At 32.1% G+C, this 19,436-nt stretch overlaps 1 protein-coding gene across 6 annotated transcripts; it reads left to right on the top strand.

Moving 5' to 3' along the window:
- Positions 1–4,985: 4,985 nt before the first annotated feature.
- On the top strand, positions 4,986–19,161 carry LOC111699020 (serine-rich adhesin for platelets). Of its 6 annotated transcripts, none has more exons than XM_023469546.1 (24): positions 4,986–5,076; positions 6,995–7,079; positions 7,626–7,664; positions 7,730–8,050; positions 8,116–8,442; positions 8,524–8,856; positions 10,063–10,134; positions 10,190–10,504; positions 10,842–10,895; positions 11,582–11,899; positions 12,300–12,617; positions 12,671–12,733; positions 14,327–14,653; positions 14,763–15,089; positions 15,161–15,229; positions 15,310–15,636; positions 16,394–16,447; positions 16,505–16,966; positions 17,274–17,576; positions 17,707–17,778; positions 17,881–17,934; positions 17,988–18,314; positions 18,373–18,743; positions 18,973–19,161. In XM_023469546.1, the coding sequence occupies exons 2-24, from the start codon at positions 6,995–6,997 to the stop codon at positions 19,021–19,023; spliced, it is 4,989 nt and encodes a 1,662-aa protein (XP_023325314.1). In that variant the 5' UTR covers positions 4,986–5,076; the 3' UTR covers positions 19,024–19,161. The 6 variants fall into 6 exon arrangements, with proteins under 6 accessions (XP_023325314.1, XP_023325312.1, XP_023325317.1 ...); XM_023469544.1 differs by having other exon boundaries at positions 7,623–7,664; XM_023469545.1 differs by lacking the exon at positions 4,986–5,076 and adding an exon at positions 5,723–5,783 and having other exon boundaries at positions 7,623–7,664.
- The last annotated feature ends 275 nt before the right edge of the window (positions 19,162–19,436 follow it).

The raw sequence follows: 19,436 nt of genomic DNA, 5'->3' as shown, positions 1-19,436 counted from the left end.
TAGATATTATTGAGGCTTCATAGGCGCGTTGGCCGAATCTAGCAATGGAAATATGGTTCATATTTAATCATATTGAGGCTTAATTAGCAAGATGACCAGACGTAACGGTTAAGAAATACGAAAATTGACGGTTCATCTTTAGTATCTTTTAAGCCAAAGAGCAATTATGATCGCTCTTTAGTATTGAGGCAGGTAGGTAGTGTTGTGGCATATTCGCTCTTCCTCTGCTCTTTCCGGAGGCAGTTCCGATCAAACGTTATTTATTCCGCTGATTAGTGCAGGTATGAGATCCGCATGATCCAAGATACTTCTGGCGGTCAGCTAGCTTCCAGATTCCAGTTTAACGTTATTCTTCGCCGAGGATTACAGCTGTGAGGTCTCCCAGATCCTCTGGGGTCTCCCAGGTCCTCTGGCGTTCAGGTCCTGGTGGTTTCTCGTCTAACTATATTACAAAAAATTGCGGTTTTAATTATACCTGTATAGGTTTAAAAAAAACAAAAAGAAATCTGGATGATGGAAATTGTAGAATTATTTTCAATGGTGAAAGAACGGTTCTTTTGTACAGTTTACATTAAAAACTTATTTCCTCCTTCGTAAAAACTATAAACGCCGGATTATACTGTCAGGAGTAATTTACAACTGAATGAATAGAGACATCAAAATTCTCAGATTTAAACTGTACCCACATTAGATATCTAGATCAATCATATATTCTCATATTTAAACTGTACCCGCATTAGATATCGAGATCAATCATATATTCTCGTATTTAAACTTTACCAACATTGGATATCGAGATCAATCATATATTATCATATTTAAACTGTACCCACATTAGATATCGAGATCAATCATTTATTCTCATAACTAAGTTGTGCCCACATTGGATATCGAGATCAATTTTATATTCTCATAATTAAATTTTTACAGTTAACATTAAAGAATTATTTCCTCCTTCGTAAAAACTATAAACGTCCGATTAATCTTTTTTTACCGTAACTATCTGTGTAGTAACTTGCAGATCTGAGATCCGCAGTGATGTAGAACCTGTTGTCGGCGATCACGCGATTCTTGTCCCAAAAATTCTCCAGCATTCAGGTCCTTATGGTTTCTCGTCTAACTGTATTACAAAAAATTGCGGTTTTTAAAAATACCTGTATAGGTTTTAAAAAAGAAATCTAAAGGATGGAAATTGTAGAATTATTTCCGGTGGTGAAAGGGCGGTTCTTATTTTTTGTACAGTTTACATTGAAAAATTATTTCCTCCTTCGGAAAAAAAAACGATAACCGCCCGATTATACTGTCAGGAGTATTTTACAACTTAATGAATAGATGCAATAAAATTAAATGCATCAAAATTCTCATAATTATACTGTGCCCACATTAGATATCGAGATCAATCATATATTCACATATTTATACTGTACCCGCATTAGATATCGAGATTGATCATATATTCTCATATTTAAACTGTGCCCACATTAGATATCAAGATCAATCATTTATTCTCATAATTGAATTTGTACAATTTACATAAGAAAAAATTATTTCCTCCTTTGTAAAAACTATAAACGCCCGATTATACTATCAGGGGTATTTTACAACTGGGTGAATAGAGGCATCAAAATAGTGCAGTTGGACCCTTATAGGATTAAAAATTTTGTGTTATTTTTTTTGAAGAAATCTTTAGATCTCATTACACTATATAGCATATGAAGGAACAGAGAAAATCTTTTTTTATATTCTCTTCCCGTTTTATAAAATTTGTTCCTACCGATTTCGTCAAGCTATTTTGCCAGGGTTCACTACTCGTGTTTGAGAAAGTTGAAATTCTAGGCAAGTAGGATTATATTTGACAGGAAGAATGTTTGGAGTTTTTTTTTAAAAAGTAAGCAAAACTGACAGATAGTGAATAAGTCAGCAAAAACAGGAAATATAGGATTAAAAAGGTGTTTTTATTTTAAGGCTTAAAAGTTCAGATGTATAAATACTGTTTAGGAGTTAAAGAAGTAAGCAAAAACTGACAGATAGTAAATAAGTCAGCAAAAATAGGAAATAAAGGATTAAAAAGGTGTTGTTATTTTAAGGATTAAAAGTTTAAATATATAAATACTGACTAGGAGTCAAAGAATTAAGCAAAACTGACATGAAGTACCATAAGTCAGCAAAAATAGGAAATATTTTATAGGAATAAAAAGGAGTTTTTATTTTTAAGGATTAAAAGTTTAAATGTATAGGATGGGAGTAGGATTAAAGTTGGAATCTGGGATAGGAACAGGATGAGTTATGGGAAATAGGAAAGGGAGGTGGAAGGTGGATGAGGTGTGTAGGAAAAGACGAAACCTGANACGGGAGCAGGGCATGCCAGTACTTGTTGACTTCCTATATCTAAGCAAAAACTTCAAGCTTGAAGTTATTTCGCGAAAACCCGCGTTGTGCTGTCTAAAGACAGGCACACATTTACCTCCGCCGCCTATAATGCAAGGAGTATAGGAGTCGCCCACAATGAGCGTCCCCACCAAGTTCGACGGGAAGGCTTCATGCTCGTTGGGGCAAATCCTACAGTTCCTCGCAATATCGAAGGTACACGTATAACTTGTGTTGCATGAAAAGTTCGCCAGGTTTATGGCATACCCTGATCTCCGGTCCCCGAAAAAGTTAGGAGCGGAGAGATTGACCTTCGGAGCAAGTTTTACAACCGCATTCCCACCGCCCTGAGTTTGCACAAGACCGGACCGAGGTGCAGCTAAGGGGGTGGGGGGTTTCGCGACGCGCGGGGGTACTTGCCAGGCTCTCTTTACCGTGTTGACAATATTCTTATTGAGGTACTCACTTATCCTTAGATAAGGTCCCGGGACATAACGGGGGACAAAATCCTCGGCGACGCTTAGATTTTTGACAACTTCCTCAGTAACGTAACCCCTTTCATCCCTTGGCGAAATTGCATTAGCCCCTTCAGAACCAAAATCATCAGACCGTTGCACAGGACAGGAAAGGATCAAATCCTTGGACACGGGTAGTGGCTCAGCTTCGCCGCCTTCAGCCCCCCCCTCCCTGCCCATGACACCGGACTCCCTCACAACTAGATCCCCCCCTGCACAGTCCCCAACACCCTTACCCTGTACCTCACTGGGGTTGTCCATCCTATCCAGCATCCCCTGGAAGTCCCGCATGTAATCGTCAATTCCAGCCTCCTCCACCTCCATAGGAACATTATTCTCGGACATTTCTCTGAAAAATATATTTGTTGAGAAACTAAATTTCACAATTTTAATGTGACTGATTGTATCAGGACCTTTCACAAGCCATTTAAAATGGTTTGCGTCGTGTATTACTTGCGTGTTACGCATGTTTCTGGTATTACTTCTTAGAGTATATCTCCAGAATCTAATATTATTTCGCCCTCGGTAGGACGCCGCGATTCGTTCCAGATTATCCGGATACACGGAGAGGCCAACTTTCTCGTAGAAGTGACCATTAAAGTGAAAAATATCAAAGTTTGTAGTCCTTGAATCATGGCAAGGGCTGTTACTTAGCTTTAAGTTATGCGTTTCGTCAGAATCATCCTCGAGGGAAGGATTCCGTACGAATATTAATATTGATATTATTGAATTTATTACTCTAATATGAGTTTCACTTAATTTGCAATGTAAAATGATTGAAATTCTCTGTTTTGATTCAGAGCAAAATGGCTGACTCAGCATGGGTTGTAAAAGGTAGGTATGGTTTGGCATGGCTAGAGTTGCGGATGATGCAATTATTATACACCGCAGTGCGGTGTTGGTTGATAGGGGACTATCCATTGCAAGAGAGTAAGGATTAATATTCATGTTCGTTTTCTGCAAACAAGGGGTTTTTAAGTTTTTCAGTGTGATGAAAAATAAATTGCTTTAACTTAGACTTATTGTACAGTCGTCCAGAATTTCTCGTAGAAAATATGTAATACATGACTATGAAACAGATTGTGTTAGTATTTTTGATATTAAAGATTAAAGGATTAGTACAACCTAGAAATATTACACTTTTAAGTTCTTCGTGTGATAATGTTCCATTCGATATTATGGTGTTGAGATCAAGAAGTATCTCGCTTATTTTGGGACAGTCCCAGAAGACATGAGAGATCGTTTCTCTCGGCGCAGGCCTAAGGTTTCCAAACTCGCACCGTTGACAGGTTGGTTCATGATTCTGGACGAAGTGAGCGATCATTGCATTATGATATAAAGTCTGTGCTGTAAAATTAAAAATAAAACTTCTTAGATTATTTCTTAACTTTGAAAATCCGAAAATCTTATAAAAGTTGCAATCTCTCTCGGGATCTACATTGTAATTGTGTACAGGTAGCTGATAATTATCTACCTCCCTGCCTTATAAGCTGAAGTGCACAGGCAACTGATAGGAACTACCTGCCTGCCTTATCAGCTGAAGTGTACAGATAGCTGATAATTATCTACCTGCTCACTTTTTACCTTAAGTTTACAGGTAGCTGACAATTATCTACCTCCCTGCCTTATCAGCTTAAGTTTGAAGGCAGCTGAAAATTAACTACCTGCCTGAATTTAAGTGTACAGTTCAGAAATTTCAACTAGTATTATGTAAATCAAGAAGAGAATTAGCAGGATAGAAGTATTTAAAAAAGCTTGTTTACTTTTGCCGAATTATATTAAACTATGCAGCCATTTATCAAACCCAACAAAACACAGAAGACAAAATAAACCCTCACAATATTTGATTACTTATCTAACACAGAACCCTTGTATGACTCGTCCAATATGGTTTAAAATTACATTTTAAATGTTGATAAATATTTTCATTAATTAGTATTTTCTAGACCTTTCTTCATTCTCTAGTTTCTCTTGTCATATGTTTCAGTCAATTGTTAATATCGTTAAATAATTCAGAAAAAATTGTTGTCATATTGAAATGTGATTCAGGATTACCTTTTAAAAGCCATTTTTGCTTTACTGTTTTTACTTTCAGAGGTTAGAAATTTAAACTTTTGTTTGTTTAAGTTAATTTTTAGATAAAATGATGATAAAATATTACATTTTGACAAAACAGGAGTTGTCTTAGCAAACGGTAAACCATTAAGTAATTGTTAGATATGAACTCTACTATTTACTAAAATTTCTTTCTAATTGCAAATGACTGTCCTTATTCAGGAAGTCTGGGAAGTCTCAATATTGCAAGATTTTCTAGATTTGGACAGTACTTTATTTCTTAAACTGACGGAATTATTTTGACATAACTATGAACTACGTTACTGAAATGATAAATATGGATTCAATTACTAACCTCAAAATTGAATTTTTATTGATAATGAGAATTTAACTTTTTTTCTAATAAATGCAGAACGGAATCTTTAACACAAACTGGCAAGGAGTTAATTCCTTTAACACAAACTGGCAAGGAATTAATTCCTTAAACACAAACATTCCTTCTGGGTTAGTCTTACTGTTTTGCCTTGAAACTGCCACAGTTTTTATTATTACTTTCTTCTGGATTTTCTAAACTAAAAGTTTCTAATACCTTATTTAGTTTATTAAATTCAAATGTTGTATTTTTGTTGTAATTTTTTTTCTGGAGCTACTCAACTATTAATCCATAAACTATTATTAGTTAATGTTTTTACAAATAAAAATGTCCAAGAAAAAAAATAAGCTTTAAATTTGTACAGTTAATTCAAAGATGTTTACAAAGTCAAACTGTTTATTAAAGGAATTGTTTTGAAATAACACTTATAGTTGTTTAGAGGAAATTTAGTATTGGCAATAGCATTGGCCAAGGTGATTCAAAATAGTATGTAATTGTTTTAAGTGTAACTGTGTATCAATATGTCATTAAAAAAAAGTGAAAATTCTTGTGTTTTTAAGAAACTGTTAATTAATAATTTTTGAATATTTAGAACACTCAAATTTGCTATTTTTTAGTAATTTATATTTTTTTTCAACTTTATCAATTTATGATTTAATTTAATTTTATTCAATTTTTATGAAAGACGATTCCTTCACAAACACAATGGCCATCTCTAATGGAAAGTAAAGCAAGGAAAAAACCAACTGAGCAAACTTTTTGGTTACGTTTTTAGTAGGGTTTCCAAAGCAATAGATTATTCACTTAGGCAGAATTACATGCAGCTACGCGAAATAATTTTCATTTCGTGTAATTTGGCAGGATTATGTGTAGTTGGCAAAACTTCAATTTTGCAAATTTACAGCATTATTTTGAGTAATTTCTACAATGTAATTTTGCAAAATTTTGTAATAATTACGCCTAATTAGCAAAACCTCCATACAAACCAGCTTACAGTAGAACATTTTATCCTTCCTGGACATGAACTCTACCATCTAAAAGTTAATGTACTAGAGAAAAAAAACATTCTTTAAAAAGGGAAAATTTGCAAATTATCTATTTCCCATCTCATGATCTGAGTTTGTATCCCTTGTGTCCATTTGACAATCAATTTAGAAAAAAATTTTAAATAATCTTTTTGTTTGTTTATTTTCTACTAGTTTTTTACATCAATTTTGATGGTTATTATATTGTTAGAACTGATGAGGGTCAACCTAGACCGAAATATATTTTTAATAAAATGTGGAACTAACATCTACTTTTTTCTCTGCAGAGTTTGGTCCATCACTATCACTGAATTTTGATTCAATTTGAAAATATCTAAATTATCCAATCAGATTGGACAAGGTTGTAGTGCGTTTATCTATATGCATATTTTCCGCCATATTCATTTGTGAGAATAAATATTTACTTTACTTATTATGGAAGGGTTCATATTACATAATTTTGGGTAATTACACCTTAATTATGCAAAAAAAAAATGCGTAATGATCTTCTGTAATTGAAAGAAAGTGTTACACCTAATTATGTGTAAAAACGTGTAACATAATTATGACTAGAAACCCTAGTTTTTAGATAAGGTCTGAAGTAGAAAAAAATGCATATCTAATATATGTTAAAATAGTAAAAAAATCTTGAATCTTAGATGCATTACAAAGTAACTGGGAAAATGACCAATGGAGCTGTATTAGTGTTTCTCACTATTTTGCATTCTATTTCAGCTAAATCAGGTTACAGTTCTAAAAATAATCTAAAATGGTTGTGTATTTGTTCTTACATATTTCAACTGAAAGAGACTCTAGACGCAATTTTCAGTTAATCTCCTTAATTTTCACACTTTTCAAGCTAGAAAATAGCAGGATATCCTCTATTGATCAGGCAAAAGTTTCCATGGTAGAATTGTGAATAAGAAATGAGGAGTCACCTGAAAATCCTTTATGTTTTCTTGTGACTTTAACCCTATCCTGACTGTTTTTGCCTAATATATTTAGTTAACAGATATTGCCCAACATTCTTATCATCTTAAATTCAATTATAAAGTTGGAAATGTGAATAAAGTTGAGCAAGTTATTATCTCATAGAGGAAAAACATATGGAATTACCCCACCACATCCTAACCAAGATGGGCTAATGATTCTTTTCTAAAAACAAATTTTTTTAATGAGTTTTCATATTTTTCTTGAAAAACCTTTTATACAATTTAACCTTTTTAAATATTGATAATATTTTTTGTTTTCTTCAAACTTTTCTTATTTTGCAAATTTAATTTTAAGCAGGTGACACCTCATCAGTTCCAGATGAATCACTCTCTTCAGGTACTTCAGTTGAAACTTTAATGGTAAATCCTGATTAATTTAGTTTTGTAATGTTTTTTTTAAAGATGACATGGATTTTACATCCACATCTTGGATCACAAATATGAACCCTGATCAGACAATTACCCGGCTAGTAGATGAAAATGTGTTTATCATAACAGCTGACAAAAATGTTGTTTACATAAACAGCTTTCCTGTGAATGTCCAACTATGGGAAGATGCTTTGAATGGTAAAGCAGTGAAATTATCATCTAATGGTAAAGAAGGGATTTTGACCTCCACAGGGGAAAATGTTTTGCTGGATGGAAAATCAATTACAGATGGGAAAAAAATTTGCACTGAAATTTCTTTAAATTCTGTTCCTAGCACAGAATATGCAATGACAGGTATGTGGTTCATTCTTCAAATATCTTTTATTTCATTTAACAAATAAGAAAGATTTTTGTATTAGGCCAGTATATGGATTTTTCAACATCAGCGTGGATGACAAAGTTAGTAGAAGGAGAAAGAGTAACTCGAATAGTTGATGGAAATATTTTTAACATTTTATCTGCTTCTGGTAACAAAGTATTTATTAATGGGTTTCCAGTTACTGTGGCTGATTGGGACCAGGCCTTGAATGGGAAACAGGTTACATTGACATCTAATGGAAGTCAAGCATCCTTAAATGTTGCTGGGAAGAATGTGATGTTTAATGGCAAATCTCTGACAGATGGAGAAAAGATTTCAACTCGGATTTCTTTTGATGCAGGCTCAAGTGTGGCAATTGGGGGTCAAGGTAAAGCAACTGTGAAATTTTATCATGTTCTGTATGTTTAATAATATTTGGCTTTGTATGTTGAAAACAGTGTATTTTCAGCCAATATGGATTTTAGCTCATCATCATGGATGGCGTCAATAGCAGACAGACAAACAGTTAAAAGAACTGTTGATGGAAATATTTTCACAATAACATCTTCTGGAAATGTTGTTTATATCAATGGATTCCCTGTAACTGTTGATCAATGGCACAGAGTTCTAAATGGTGAAAAGGTTAAACTTTCATTCAATGGAAAAGAGGCCATTTTAACATCAATTGGATCCAATATTTTGTTTAATGGGTTATCAATGACTAATGGATCTCAGATTTCCAACCAAGTATCTTCAGGAGTAACATCAAGTACATCGTCAAATTCAATTATTTCTGGACCAGGTAAAACTGCTCTGTGTGTTAACTACTATATAATGGTATTATAGTATGATCATCTTAACAACTCAGGATTATTATGATGACTGGTTTCAAACTACTCTCTCTATTTTTATAAACTGTTTCTTCTCTGATTATTTATTTAGATGGTGTCGATAGATTATTTTACAGTTTAACAACAGATGAAAGGGGGAAAACAGAGTGTGGTTTAAAATAGATTTAAGTATTATAGCAAGAATATAACATTGATAAGAACAATTTTTATAATGATGTCATGCAAATATTTACAGAGTCTCATTTATTAATGAAAATCAGAGTATGTCTACATCAGCGTCCATAGTTGGTTTAGGCCTTACTGAAGCTATACTCAGGATCCAGGCATATACAATCAAATATGCTTCATAAGGCATGGGTGCAACAATTGGAAATGTACATATTCTATATAGTAAAAAATGGGAATAGATCAAATGCCTTATTTCCAAAGACTGCCAAAGAACAAGAGTTGATCAGTTCCATTTTAAACAAGCCTGAGCAGAAATCTTTAGAATGGTGGATACCGAGATTGATGCTTAATCCTCTCTTTTCCCTATTATCGAGACTAACTTAATCTTGTACTGAAAAGTGTATAAAATTCAACCAATCCGAGTCTTGAATATGAAGCCAATAAATTTAAGATTTAGCGTGCCATTTAAGATTATATACAGAAACAGGAGGAACTCTCTATTTCTAAAAAACCGGTTTTTGATTTTTTCTCTACTATATCCAAGAAAGAACGGTTTAAGAAGAAAATCAAAAGTGTGTCCATTGGATACTCATATTAAGTTATCAAGATTAAGGATATCTCATTCTAAAGTTTTCAGCTCTGATAACTTTGTTTATCACATTTTTTAAAACAGATAAGCTAGTTACACTGGCAAATTTTCAATTGGGAAAAAAGAATCTATTTGCAAACATAATTGGACTGACTTTACATCTGTAAGAATTGATGAATAATAGGAAAAAGTAAGAAAAAACCCAAAAAAAAGGACTTTTTGTCTGACAAAAAACTGGAATCAAAAATGGTCAATAAAAAGAGACTTTTTGTTCAAAAGTTCCTGAGAATTTTAATTAGGAGAGATTTAAAAACTACAAATACAGAATATAAATGGATTGCTTGTAAAACTCAAGCTTTCATGAAAGGTAGTTTGATCTAACACAATTGATTTGTTTCAGAAAGTGAAACCATGTCAACCCAGACATCAACTAAGGGTGACACTAACCTCAGCAATGAGTTTTCAAATATAGGTATTGTTTTAGAACAAAAATACTTGCAGCTCTTGCTTAACATACGTTATGTTAGATGTTTTGAATCTTTCTTCAACATCTTGGATGGAGTCATTAGCAGAAGGACAAACAGTTACTAGAACTGTTGATGGAAATGTATTTACAATAACATCTTCTGGAAATATTGTTTACATCAATGGATTCCCAGTAACCATAGATCAATGGCATCAAGTTCTCAATGGGGCTGAAGTAAAACTTTCCTTCAATGGCCAAGAAGCAATCCTAACTTCAGTTGGGTCAAATATACTATTCAATGGATTATCCATTACCAATGGAACCAACATTACAAATCAAATTTCATCTGGATCAACTGGGTCATTTTCTGAAGCAGGTTAATCTATCTCTCTTTATACTTTGCTTTTTGCTTGTTTTTTTTTGTATCCAAAATGTCCAAAGGCTGAACGGATGAAACCCAATTTTTTTGTGGCAACTCACATGACCCCAGGGAAGGTTTATTGTTTTTTAGAGATGACCAAATTTGCCCTTAAAAAAATCTTAATAATTTTTGAAAATGCGAAAATGTAATTGAAAATTTTTGAAATATGATCTTCTAAGAAAAATGGTTTACAGCCATAATTGTTACAAGAAAAGGGCCCTATAAGCCAAATAGTATAAAATAATAATGGTTTGAGTTCAGGTAGTATAAAATAATAATGGCTTGAGTTCAGGTGGACAAGCTTCATCCTCATCATATAACAGCTTTGGGTATAATGCTTTTCCAGGTATATATTTTAAATTTCAGCAATAATACAATAAATGACTAATACTGAGGTTCATACAATATTATTGAAAATAAAATATATATTGTTTTTATTTAAAAGGTAAAATTCCTTTTTTGAGTATGTGGTACAAATCCAGACTGAAACTTTTGAACTTCTGAAGTGGACAAATCTTACTTTACTGTGTAAACCTGGATCTTTTCAGTCTGTTTTACACATACCTCTTCAGTCTCTCATTATTCTTATCATTTTTTCTGTACAAACAATTAGAATCTATCACCCTCAAAAGTGTTCACCTAGGGCAGTTCAGGATTTACTTTATAAATCTAACTCTTATGTTGTGACCTTTTTAAATGTGCAATCTGGCAGACAAAGTGCCAATTTTTGAAATATCCAAGTTTTAATCTATAATGTTGCATAGTTATAGGGATAAGAAAATATGATTTTGAGGCAAACGTTAGATTCAATTTTTTTGAAAAACGTAGACTTGAGCAATTTGACTTTATCAGTGGCAGTCATTAATTTTGTAGCCAAATATAACCTTAATTCAAATACAAAGAAATTTTCATTTGATATTAATACAAAATACAAAATTAACCACTGTCACCGTAACAGCAAATTTAAAAAAGATCACATCCATTGTTAAATTAATTTTGTAATTATACTTGTTTTTTATAATTTCTATGCAGGATTTATTGACTTTTCCACATCTGCATGGCTGTCTTCAGTAGCAGAAGGACAAACAGTTACAAGAACTGTTGATGGAAATGTATTTACAATAACATCTTCTGGAAATGTTGTTTATATCAATGGGTTTCCTGTTACTGTTGATCAATGGCATCAAGTTCTGGAAGGAAAAAAAGTTGAACTCTCCTTTCAGGGGAAGAAAGCAATCTTATCCTCAATTGGATCAAACATAATGCTTAACGGGATATCAATCACAAATGGTTCATCTATTTCAACCAAGATTTCCTTTGGAACAATTCCGAGCTCATCTACTGGAATTGGTAATCTACATTTTCTTATAGTTAATATAAATTTCTGTTCAATAACTAAAATTAATTTATGAAGAAAATTTTTAACAGAAAAAAATTGTGAAAGGTTTATATCACTGGTAGTAGTTTTGGACAAAGTACACCAATCTCAAAGAATTGTCTTAATTTTAAGTTGTTCTAATTGACATATTATATTCGATATCATATTTTATTCTTTTCTATTTTTGTTCATGTTTAGACAAAATTGGGCAGTTGCACAAAAATATATTTGGTACAAAGCAGAGAAAATAGTCAATGCCCGCTAATTAGTAACCTTATTTTCCATTAAAAAAGTGACAACATTCAAGCCACAAGTAACCTATATCTTTTATTTTGTTGATAACAATACAATACTTTAAAATGACGTTTTTAGGAAATATTGATTTTTCTACTCCTGATTGGATGTCTTCTTTAGTGGAAGGACAAACAGTTACAAGAAATGTTGATGGAAATGTATTTACAATAACATCTTCTGGAAATATGATTTATATCAATGGATTCCCTGTTACTGTTGATCAATGGAATCAAGTGCTCAGTGGAAAGGCAGTTAAACTTTCATTCCAGGGAAAAGAAGCAACTTTATCTTCAATTGGATCAAATATTATGTTCAATGGAAATTCCATGACAACTGGCTCATCAATGGCTAATCATGTATCATTTGGCCATAGCTCAAGCTCAAACATGAAAACAGGTAAATTGCCAATTATACAGAATGAGAAAATTTGAATCATTCTGTTTTTGTAGACACAATTTCAACAGAGAACTTAAGTCAAGGAAACTCTTGGGAAAAATTCCAAATACCAAGAGGTCATTTTAAATTATCATCAAATTATTTTGAAACAAAAACTGTTTATTTTGATATTGTTGATGTATTGGTGATACTAGAAAAACACTATACTCATAAAATTCTACATAGATAAAACGCTACCACATAAAACACTACACTTTTAAAATGCTACCAGATAATATGCAAGCAAAGAAAAAATGCTATTCTATCAAAATATCATAGTATTAGGTTTGAACTTTAGATTGGATATTAAATTGAATTTTTTTTTAATATTACTTAAATTTTCCTAACTTGACTGTTAAAGGGAAGGGGTTATGGAGCTGGGGGGAGGGGGGAGGTTGGAAATGGTCAATTATAATACCATACTCTGTGACTATATATATATAGTGTACATCGACACTGCTTTTGGGTTTAAGACCAACCAGTGCATGGAATGTGATGATACTAATCTTCAACACCATTTCAATACTCAAATAGGTCAAATATCCAATATTGTCATTTTTTTTGCTTTTACTGGAGCATGAGTTTTTAAAGAAAAACATTGAAGGTTTAAAACTGTTCTGTTAAATGTAACATCTTAAATATTTGCTGAATAATTTTCCAGATTTACCATCTCAAGGATGCTTTCTTTAAATCATGCCAACAGTATTTGTTACTTTTGCAGGTGTTAAAGAAGATGGACTTCTACTATAAAAACAGTAATAAACCAAAGTTTGGCAATTTTGTTTGCCCATATCGTAAAAAAATTGCTGATATTCCTTAAGAGGCATAAAAATTTAGTTTACATTGAAAACTATTATCCTAAAGCTTGATTCAAAAATGAGGAATAAGTTTGACATCACAGTTGAAACAAATAATCAAGCAGAAGGTTATAATTCTGCAGTGGGCAGTAATAAGTTAAACTCAAAACATTAAACTCACACATGAGTTGAATATTATTTTCGAATATGCATTGATGCCAGTGAAATTGAGATATTGATATTACTCATCTTTCTGATTACATTTCTACAAAAATATGTAATGTGTGTGTATCTTTGTTGAAAGAAAGGGACGTTACTAAAGATAAATATGCAGAAGAAACATTCAGGTAAAATGTGCAATGTTGAGAAGTTGATGTGAACTAACAACTTTAATGTAAGAATTTTGCTCTGTATGTAAATATACTTTGTCTGCATTGTATGTGATATAAATGTATCAATATATTTGCCAATTTGTAAAAATATACTACACACAAGAAGTTATATAGTTTTCTTGTCTGAATTATAGATTTTATAGTTTGACAATGATTTAATCAGATATAAATTTGCACCATATTGACAATTTAAAAGATTTTTATGAATAAATGTGTATAATAAGATATTTTGTTATGTTTAATTTATATATGTAATTGGTTAATTTGAGACAAATTTGAATAAATGTTTGCATATTCTATTATGAATTTATAAACATGAAGATATAAAAATGATAAGAATAGCGCTTTTTTCTTTGCTAGGGTTTTATGAGATAGTGTTGTATCTTTGAAGCATTTTATAAGTGTAATACACAGATGTATTCATCTTTTAAAACCTGTCATGTAGACATAGGATTAGCTATATTTACAAATATTTTCTTAGTGAACATAGATTTTGGCTCATCACTTTGGTTGTCATCTATGTTTGATGGACAACAAATTACAAGAACTGTTGATGGAAATATATTTACAATAACATCTTCTGGAAATGTTGTATACATAAATGGGTTTCCTGTTACTGCTGATCAATGGAATCAAGCCTTAAGTGGAAAAGAAGTTATATTATCATTCCAAGGAACAGAAGCAATATTGAAAGCTATTGGATCAAATGTAATGTTTAATGGAAAATCCTTAACAACTGGTTCAAGCATCTCAACTCAGGTTTCTTATGGAAAAAGTGCAAGTTCAAGTTCAAATTTTTTCAAAGCTGGTAATTCTTTGAAACCATATATAAACTAAAACTTTTATGCAATACAATTGTTCAATGTCAAGCTAACATGCCATACATATTCATTAGTTATCTAATTTTATGTTTATAGGTGATCTAGATTTCAGCTCATCATCTTGGCTGTCATCAATGGTAGATGGTCAGAGAATTACAAGAACTGTTGACGGAAATACTTTTGAAATAGTATCTTCTGCCAATGTGATTTACATCAATGGGTTTCCAGTCACAACAGACCAATGGAATCAAGTCCTGAATGGGAAGGAAGTAAGACTATCTTTCCATGGAAAAGAAGCTATTTTATCTTCAATTGGGTCAAATATAATGTTTAACGGAAAATCTCTGACAACTGGAAGACGTATGTCAAATCAGATTTCCTATGGTTTATCATCAAGTTCAAATTCTATGCTTACTGGAACAGGTATGTATAACATTGTAAGAAAACATAAATATGCCTTCTTATCTATTATTTTCCACACAATTATTTGTTAGGGGGTGAATCATTGTCCTCTCAAGTAATTGGAGAAAACTTTGGTCAAAACTCAGGATTCTTAAATAATGGTAATTCTTTTTCTGGACAATATTTTCTCTCATATTGCACTTAAATAGTAACTTTATATTTGCATGCATAACTGTTGAAGGTAACATGGATTTTAGCTCGTCATCTTGGATGTCATCAATGGTAGATGGACAAACAGTCACAAGAATTGTTGACGGAAATGTATTTACAATATTGTTCTCTGGAAATGTTGTTTATATTAATGGATTTCCTGTTACTGCTGATCAATGGAATCAAGCACTTAATGGACTTGAAGTTAAACTTTCCTTCCAAGGAAAACAAGCAACTTTATCTTCCATAGGATCAAATGTGATGTTCAATGGAAAGTCTATGACTAATGGATCAACCATGTCATCTCATAGCTCATTTGGTTCAACATCAAGCTTAAATACAAATATTTTTAGAACAGGTAATGGTTATCAAGAATCAAACATTTGTCAATAGTTCTGAACAAATTTACAATAGATGGAGGCAGGCAGATTTCAGGTTCTTCATTCTGAGGCCGAATTTAAAGAATTTGAGCTGCAGCTTAAATTCAAGCCGCAGCTCAAATATGGTTGGTTCCACTTAAAATTGTGTTCAATGTTCAAAATTTATCCCCGTGCTCAATTGAAACCGGTTTTTAGCGGATTTAAGACGCAGCTCAAATTCATTAAATTTGGACACAGAACTAAGTAAACTAAATCCTCCTTGAAAGGTCAGTATTTTAAAATCAGGAATTTGTTTTCTGTTTTTAATGTTATATGTGGGTGCTATTCAATTTCTATAAAAATGCTTGATATGATTAAAATTTTATAAAACGGAATTAAATTTTTCTTGCATTTTTATTTTGTGAAATAAGAACATTTTACAGAAAGAAAGATTTCTAGGTCTAAATCTAGGACAGTTCACTTATTTACTTATCAAACTTAAAATGTGTACTGTGTCTTAAATTTGAGCTAATTCAAATTTTAATTATATATATAGTAATTTATTAAACAGTACCTAGCAAAAAAAACTTAAACTTGGCTTACTACCAGAAGTTAACTTTAACTTAACTTTTTAATTCAAATTTTTCAATTATTTAGGTTGACTTTTTAAGTTTTGAACCTTTTCTAAACAGAGAATGTTATAAAGCATTCTTCACTTTTAAGTTTTAAATTCTTGAAAAAAAAATTCTTTTATAGATGGAAGAACAACATCCTCTCAGGTTTCATCAGGGGGCTCGTCATCATATACAGGTAAATCATTTCAGATTGATGTTTTTCAAAACTTTAAAGTATTCCTCACTAATTAAGGGGGTCTGGATTTTAGCTCATCATCTTGGATGTCATCTTTAGTGGATGGACAAACTATAACAAGAACTGTTGATGGAAACATATTTGAGATAACATCTTACAGAAATATGATTTATATCAACGGGTTCCCTGTGACTGTTGAACAATGGAATCAAGCTCTTGCTGGGGAAACTGTAATAATATTATATAAAGGCAAACAGGCAACCTTAGTTTTCACAGAATCAAATATGTTGTTCAATGGAAAATCAATCACAGATGGTTCAAGTGTTTCCAACCATGTTTCTTACGGATCAAGTTCAAGTTCTTCAGGTTCAGGATCAAGTTCAAGTTCATCAAGAAGTTCAGGATCAAGTTCAAGTTCTTCAAGAAGGTCAGGATCAAGTTCAAGTTCATCTAGAAATACAGGATCTTCATCAAGTGCAGGGTTAAAGTCAAGATCATGGTCATCATCCTCTGGACCTGGTGAGTTACTTTTAGGGGTAAAATTTGATTCTTGTTTCTGCTTTTTTTTTCTATAAATCTTTTGATTCTTGAGCAATTTACATGCTGAAAGAATTTAAAATTATGTACCTTTCTTATTTTGTAGTTTTTAATTTGCTTGTGTTTGCAGCAAACCTTGGCACAGAATTCAGGGTTTTACATGAAAATCATTTTGTGAAAAAAACTGTGTAAAAAAACTTTTTATTATATAGTGCAAATCTCTGCTATAATTATTATTTTTATTCAACCTTTTGCTATTTTGACCAATTGACAGGCAATGCTTTTACAGTTATAGATTTCAGCTCATCATCTTGGATGTCCTCATTAGCAGAAGGACAGACCATAACTAGAACTGTTGATGGAAATGTATTTACAATAACATCTTCTGGAAATAATGTTTACATCAATGGATTTCCTGTTACTGTTGATCAATGGCATCAGGTTCTGAGAGGGTCTACTGTCACATTAATGCTTGATGGCAAAACTGCAGAGCTATCTGCATCAGGATCAAATATTATGTTTAATGGACAATCTTTGACAGAGGGGGGAAGTATTTCAACTCAAATATCCTTCAACTCTGCAGGAAGGAGAGGTATTCTTACTCTGCAAATTTAATACATGGATTTTTTGTTTGTTTTTGTTCTTTGATTGTCTTTTTTTATTTTTGTCTGTTTGTTCTCTCTTACATTTTCATGTATTAATATATATACTTTTTATATCAGGTAATAGTCATTCATCATCCCAAAACTTGAGTGGAGGGCTCAGTTCACAAAATTTACTATCATCAAAAACAGGTCTTTAATATTTATGTAAAACAATTTTCTTTACAATGATGTATTTTCTTTTTTAAAGCTTTAAAAATCTCTAATTCTCACTTAAGATTAAAAAATACATAGATCGGAGATATGCAACTAAGAATCCTAAACAATATTTTGATTTATCCAATTCAGGTAAATTGAATAATTATAATGTCATAGTAGCCATTAACCAAAAGCTTTTTCAGGAAATATTGATTTCAGTTCATCTTCTTGGATGTCAATATTTCAAGATGGCCAAAAAGTTACAAGAACTATTGATGGAAATGTATTTGTGATAACATCTTCCGGAAACATGATTTACATCAATGGGTTCCCTGTAACTGTTGATCAGTGGAATCAAGTTCTGAATGGAAAAAAGGTCAACCTCTCTTTCCAAGGGAAAAAAGCAAGGCTCTCTTCAATTGGGTCAAATATCATGTTCAATGGAAAATCAATGACAAATGGATCAAGAATATCAAATCAGGTGTCATTCAGTTCAACTTCAAGGGCATCTACACCATTTTCTAGCTCAGGTAATTTACCAGAGATAAAAATACTATTTATATCTTTTCCATATATATATATTTTCAGGGAATTTAGATCTTAGTTCATCCTCGTGGATGTCAAACCTTGCAAAAGGACAAATAGTTACAAGAACTGTAGATGGAAATGTGTTCACTTTAACTTCATCTGGAGATATTGGTTTTATAAACGGGTTCCCTGTTACCAAGGATGAATGGGACCAAGCACTAGCTGGAAAGAAAGTAACGTTAACTTCTGTTGGGGAAAAAGCAGTGCTGTCATCTACTGGGACCAATATTATGTTCAATGGAAAATCTTTGACAAAAGGAAACTCTATTTCTACTCAGATTTCTTCCCGTTCAACTACTAAATCAAACTCAAGGTTGGCAGGATCATCATCTTCATCCATTATTCTGCAGGGAGAACCAGAGGACAAAGAGGTAAGATTTATTTTAGACAAAAATCTAAAAGCAATCCAACAAAATTGTGACTAACTAAAGACAAAAATCTTTAATTAAACTTCCACTCCTTTAAAATGAATTGATTAAATTATCCAGAAAAATTGGTTATAACATTGGTCTAAAAAGTTAAACATTAAAAATGTAATTAAAGTAAGAGAATTGATAAAATTTAAAAGTATGTAGTAAATATCATTGAATTATTTTACAGGATTTCGCTCAAAATTCTCATAATGGCAACCTTCATAGATTAACTAAATAAAACCGAAAAATGTTTATCTGTTTACACTTTGAGTGAGTAAGGTTTAGAACTGATAGCTATCGTTATGATACAATTGGTTAAAAACAAATATTATAATAGTTTGATAAAAGAATAAATACCTTACATTATCATCTTTAATTGCTTTATTTTAGTGTAAAATGGTGTAAAGGGTGTGGTAACAGTTTGCCCAATCACGTTTCACCCAAATGTTTCACCCAATTTTATGTGAAATAACGCTTCACCCAATAACGGTTTACCCAATTCACGTTTCACCCAATATTACGTTTCACCAAACTCATGTTTCACCCAAATTACACCTACTTAAGAATTTTATTTTATTCCTCTTACATTCATTGCACATGAATTTATTGCCCAATTTCCGATCATAACCCATAAACTCTTGGACTGATTTG

Source organism: Eurytemora carolleeae, unplaced genomic scaffold (assembly GCF_000591075.1).
Source record: "Eurytemora carolleeae unplaced genomic scaffold, Eaff_2.0 scaffold340, whole genome shotgun sequence".
Classification (NCBI taxonomy): domain Eukaryota; kingdom Metazoa; phylum Arthropoda; class Copepoda; order Calanoida; family Temoridae; genus Eurytemora; species Eurytemora carolleeae.
This window is presented reverse-complemented; position numbering and strand designations above follow the sequence as displayed.

Excerpts from the sequence above, each read along its gene's own strand:
- LOC111699020 (XM_023469544.1), top strand. The coding sequence starts at position 6,995 with ATGCATTACAAAGTAACTGGGAAAATGACCAATGGAGCTGTATTAGTG. Across the intron at positions 8,051-8,115 it reads CACAGAATATGCAATGACAG|GCCAGTATATGGATTTTTCA; the intron begins GTATGTGGTTCA and ends TTTTTGTATTAG. Across the intron at positions 8,443-8,523 it reads TGTGGCAATTGGGGGTCAAG|CCAATATGGATTTTAGCTCA; the intron begins GTAAAGCAACTG and ends GTGTATTTTCAG.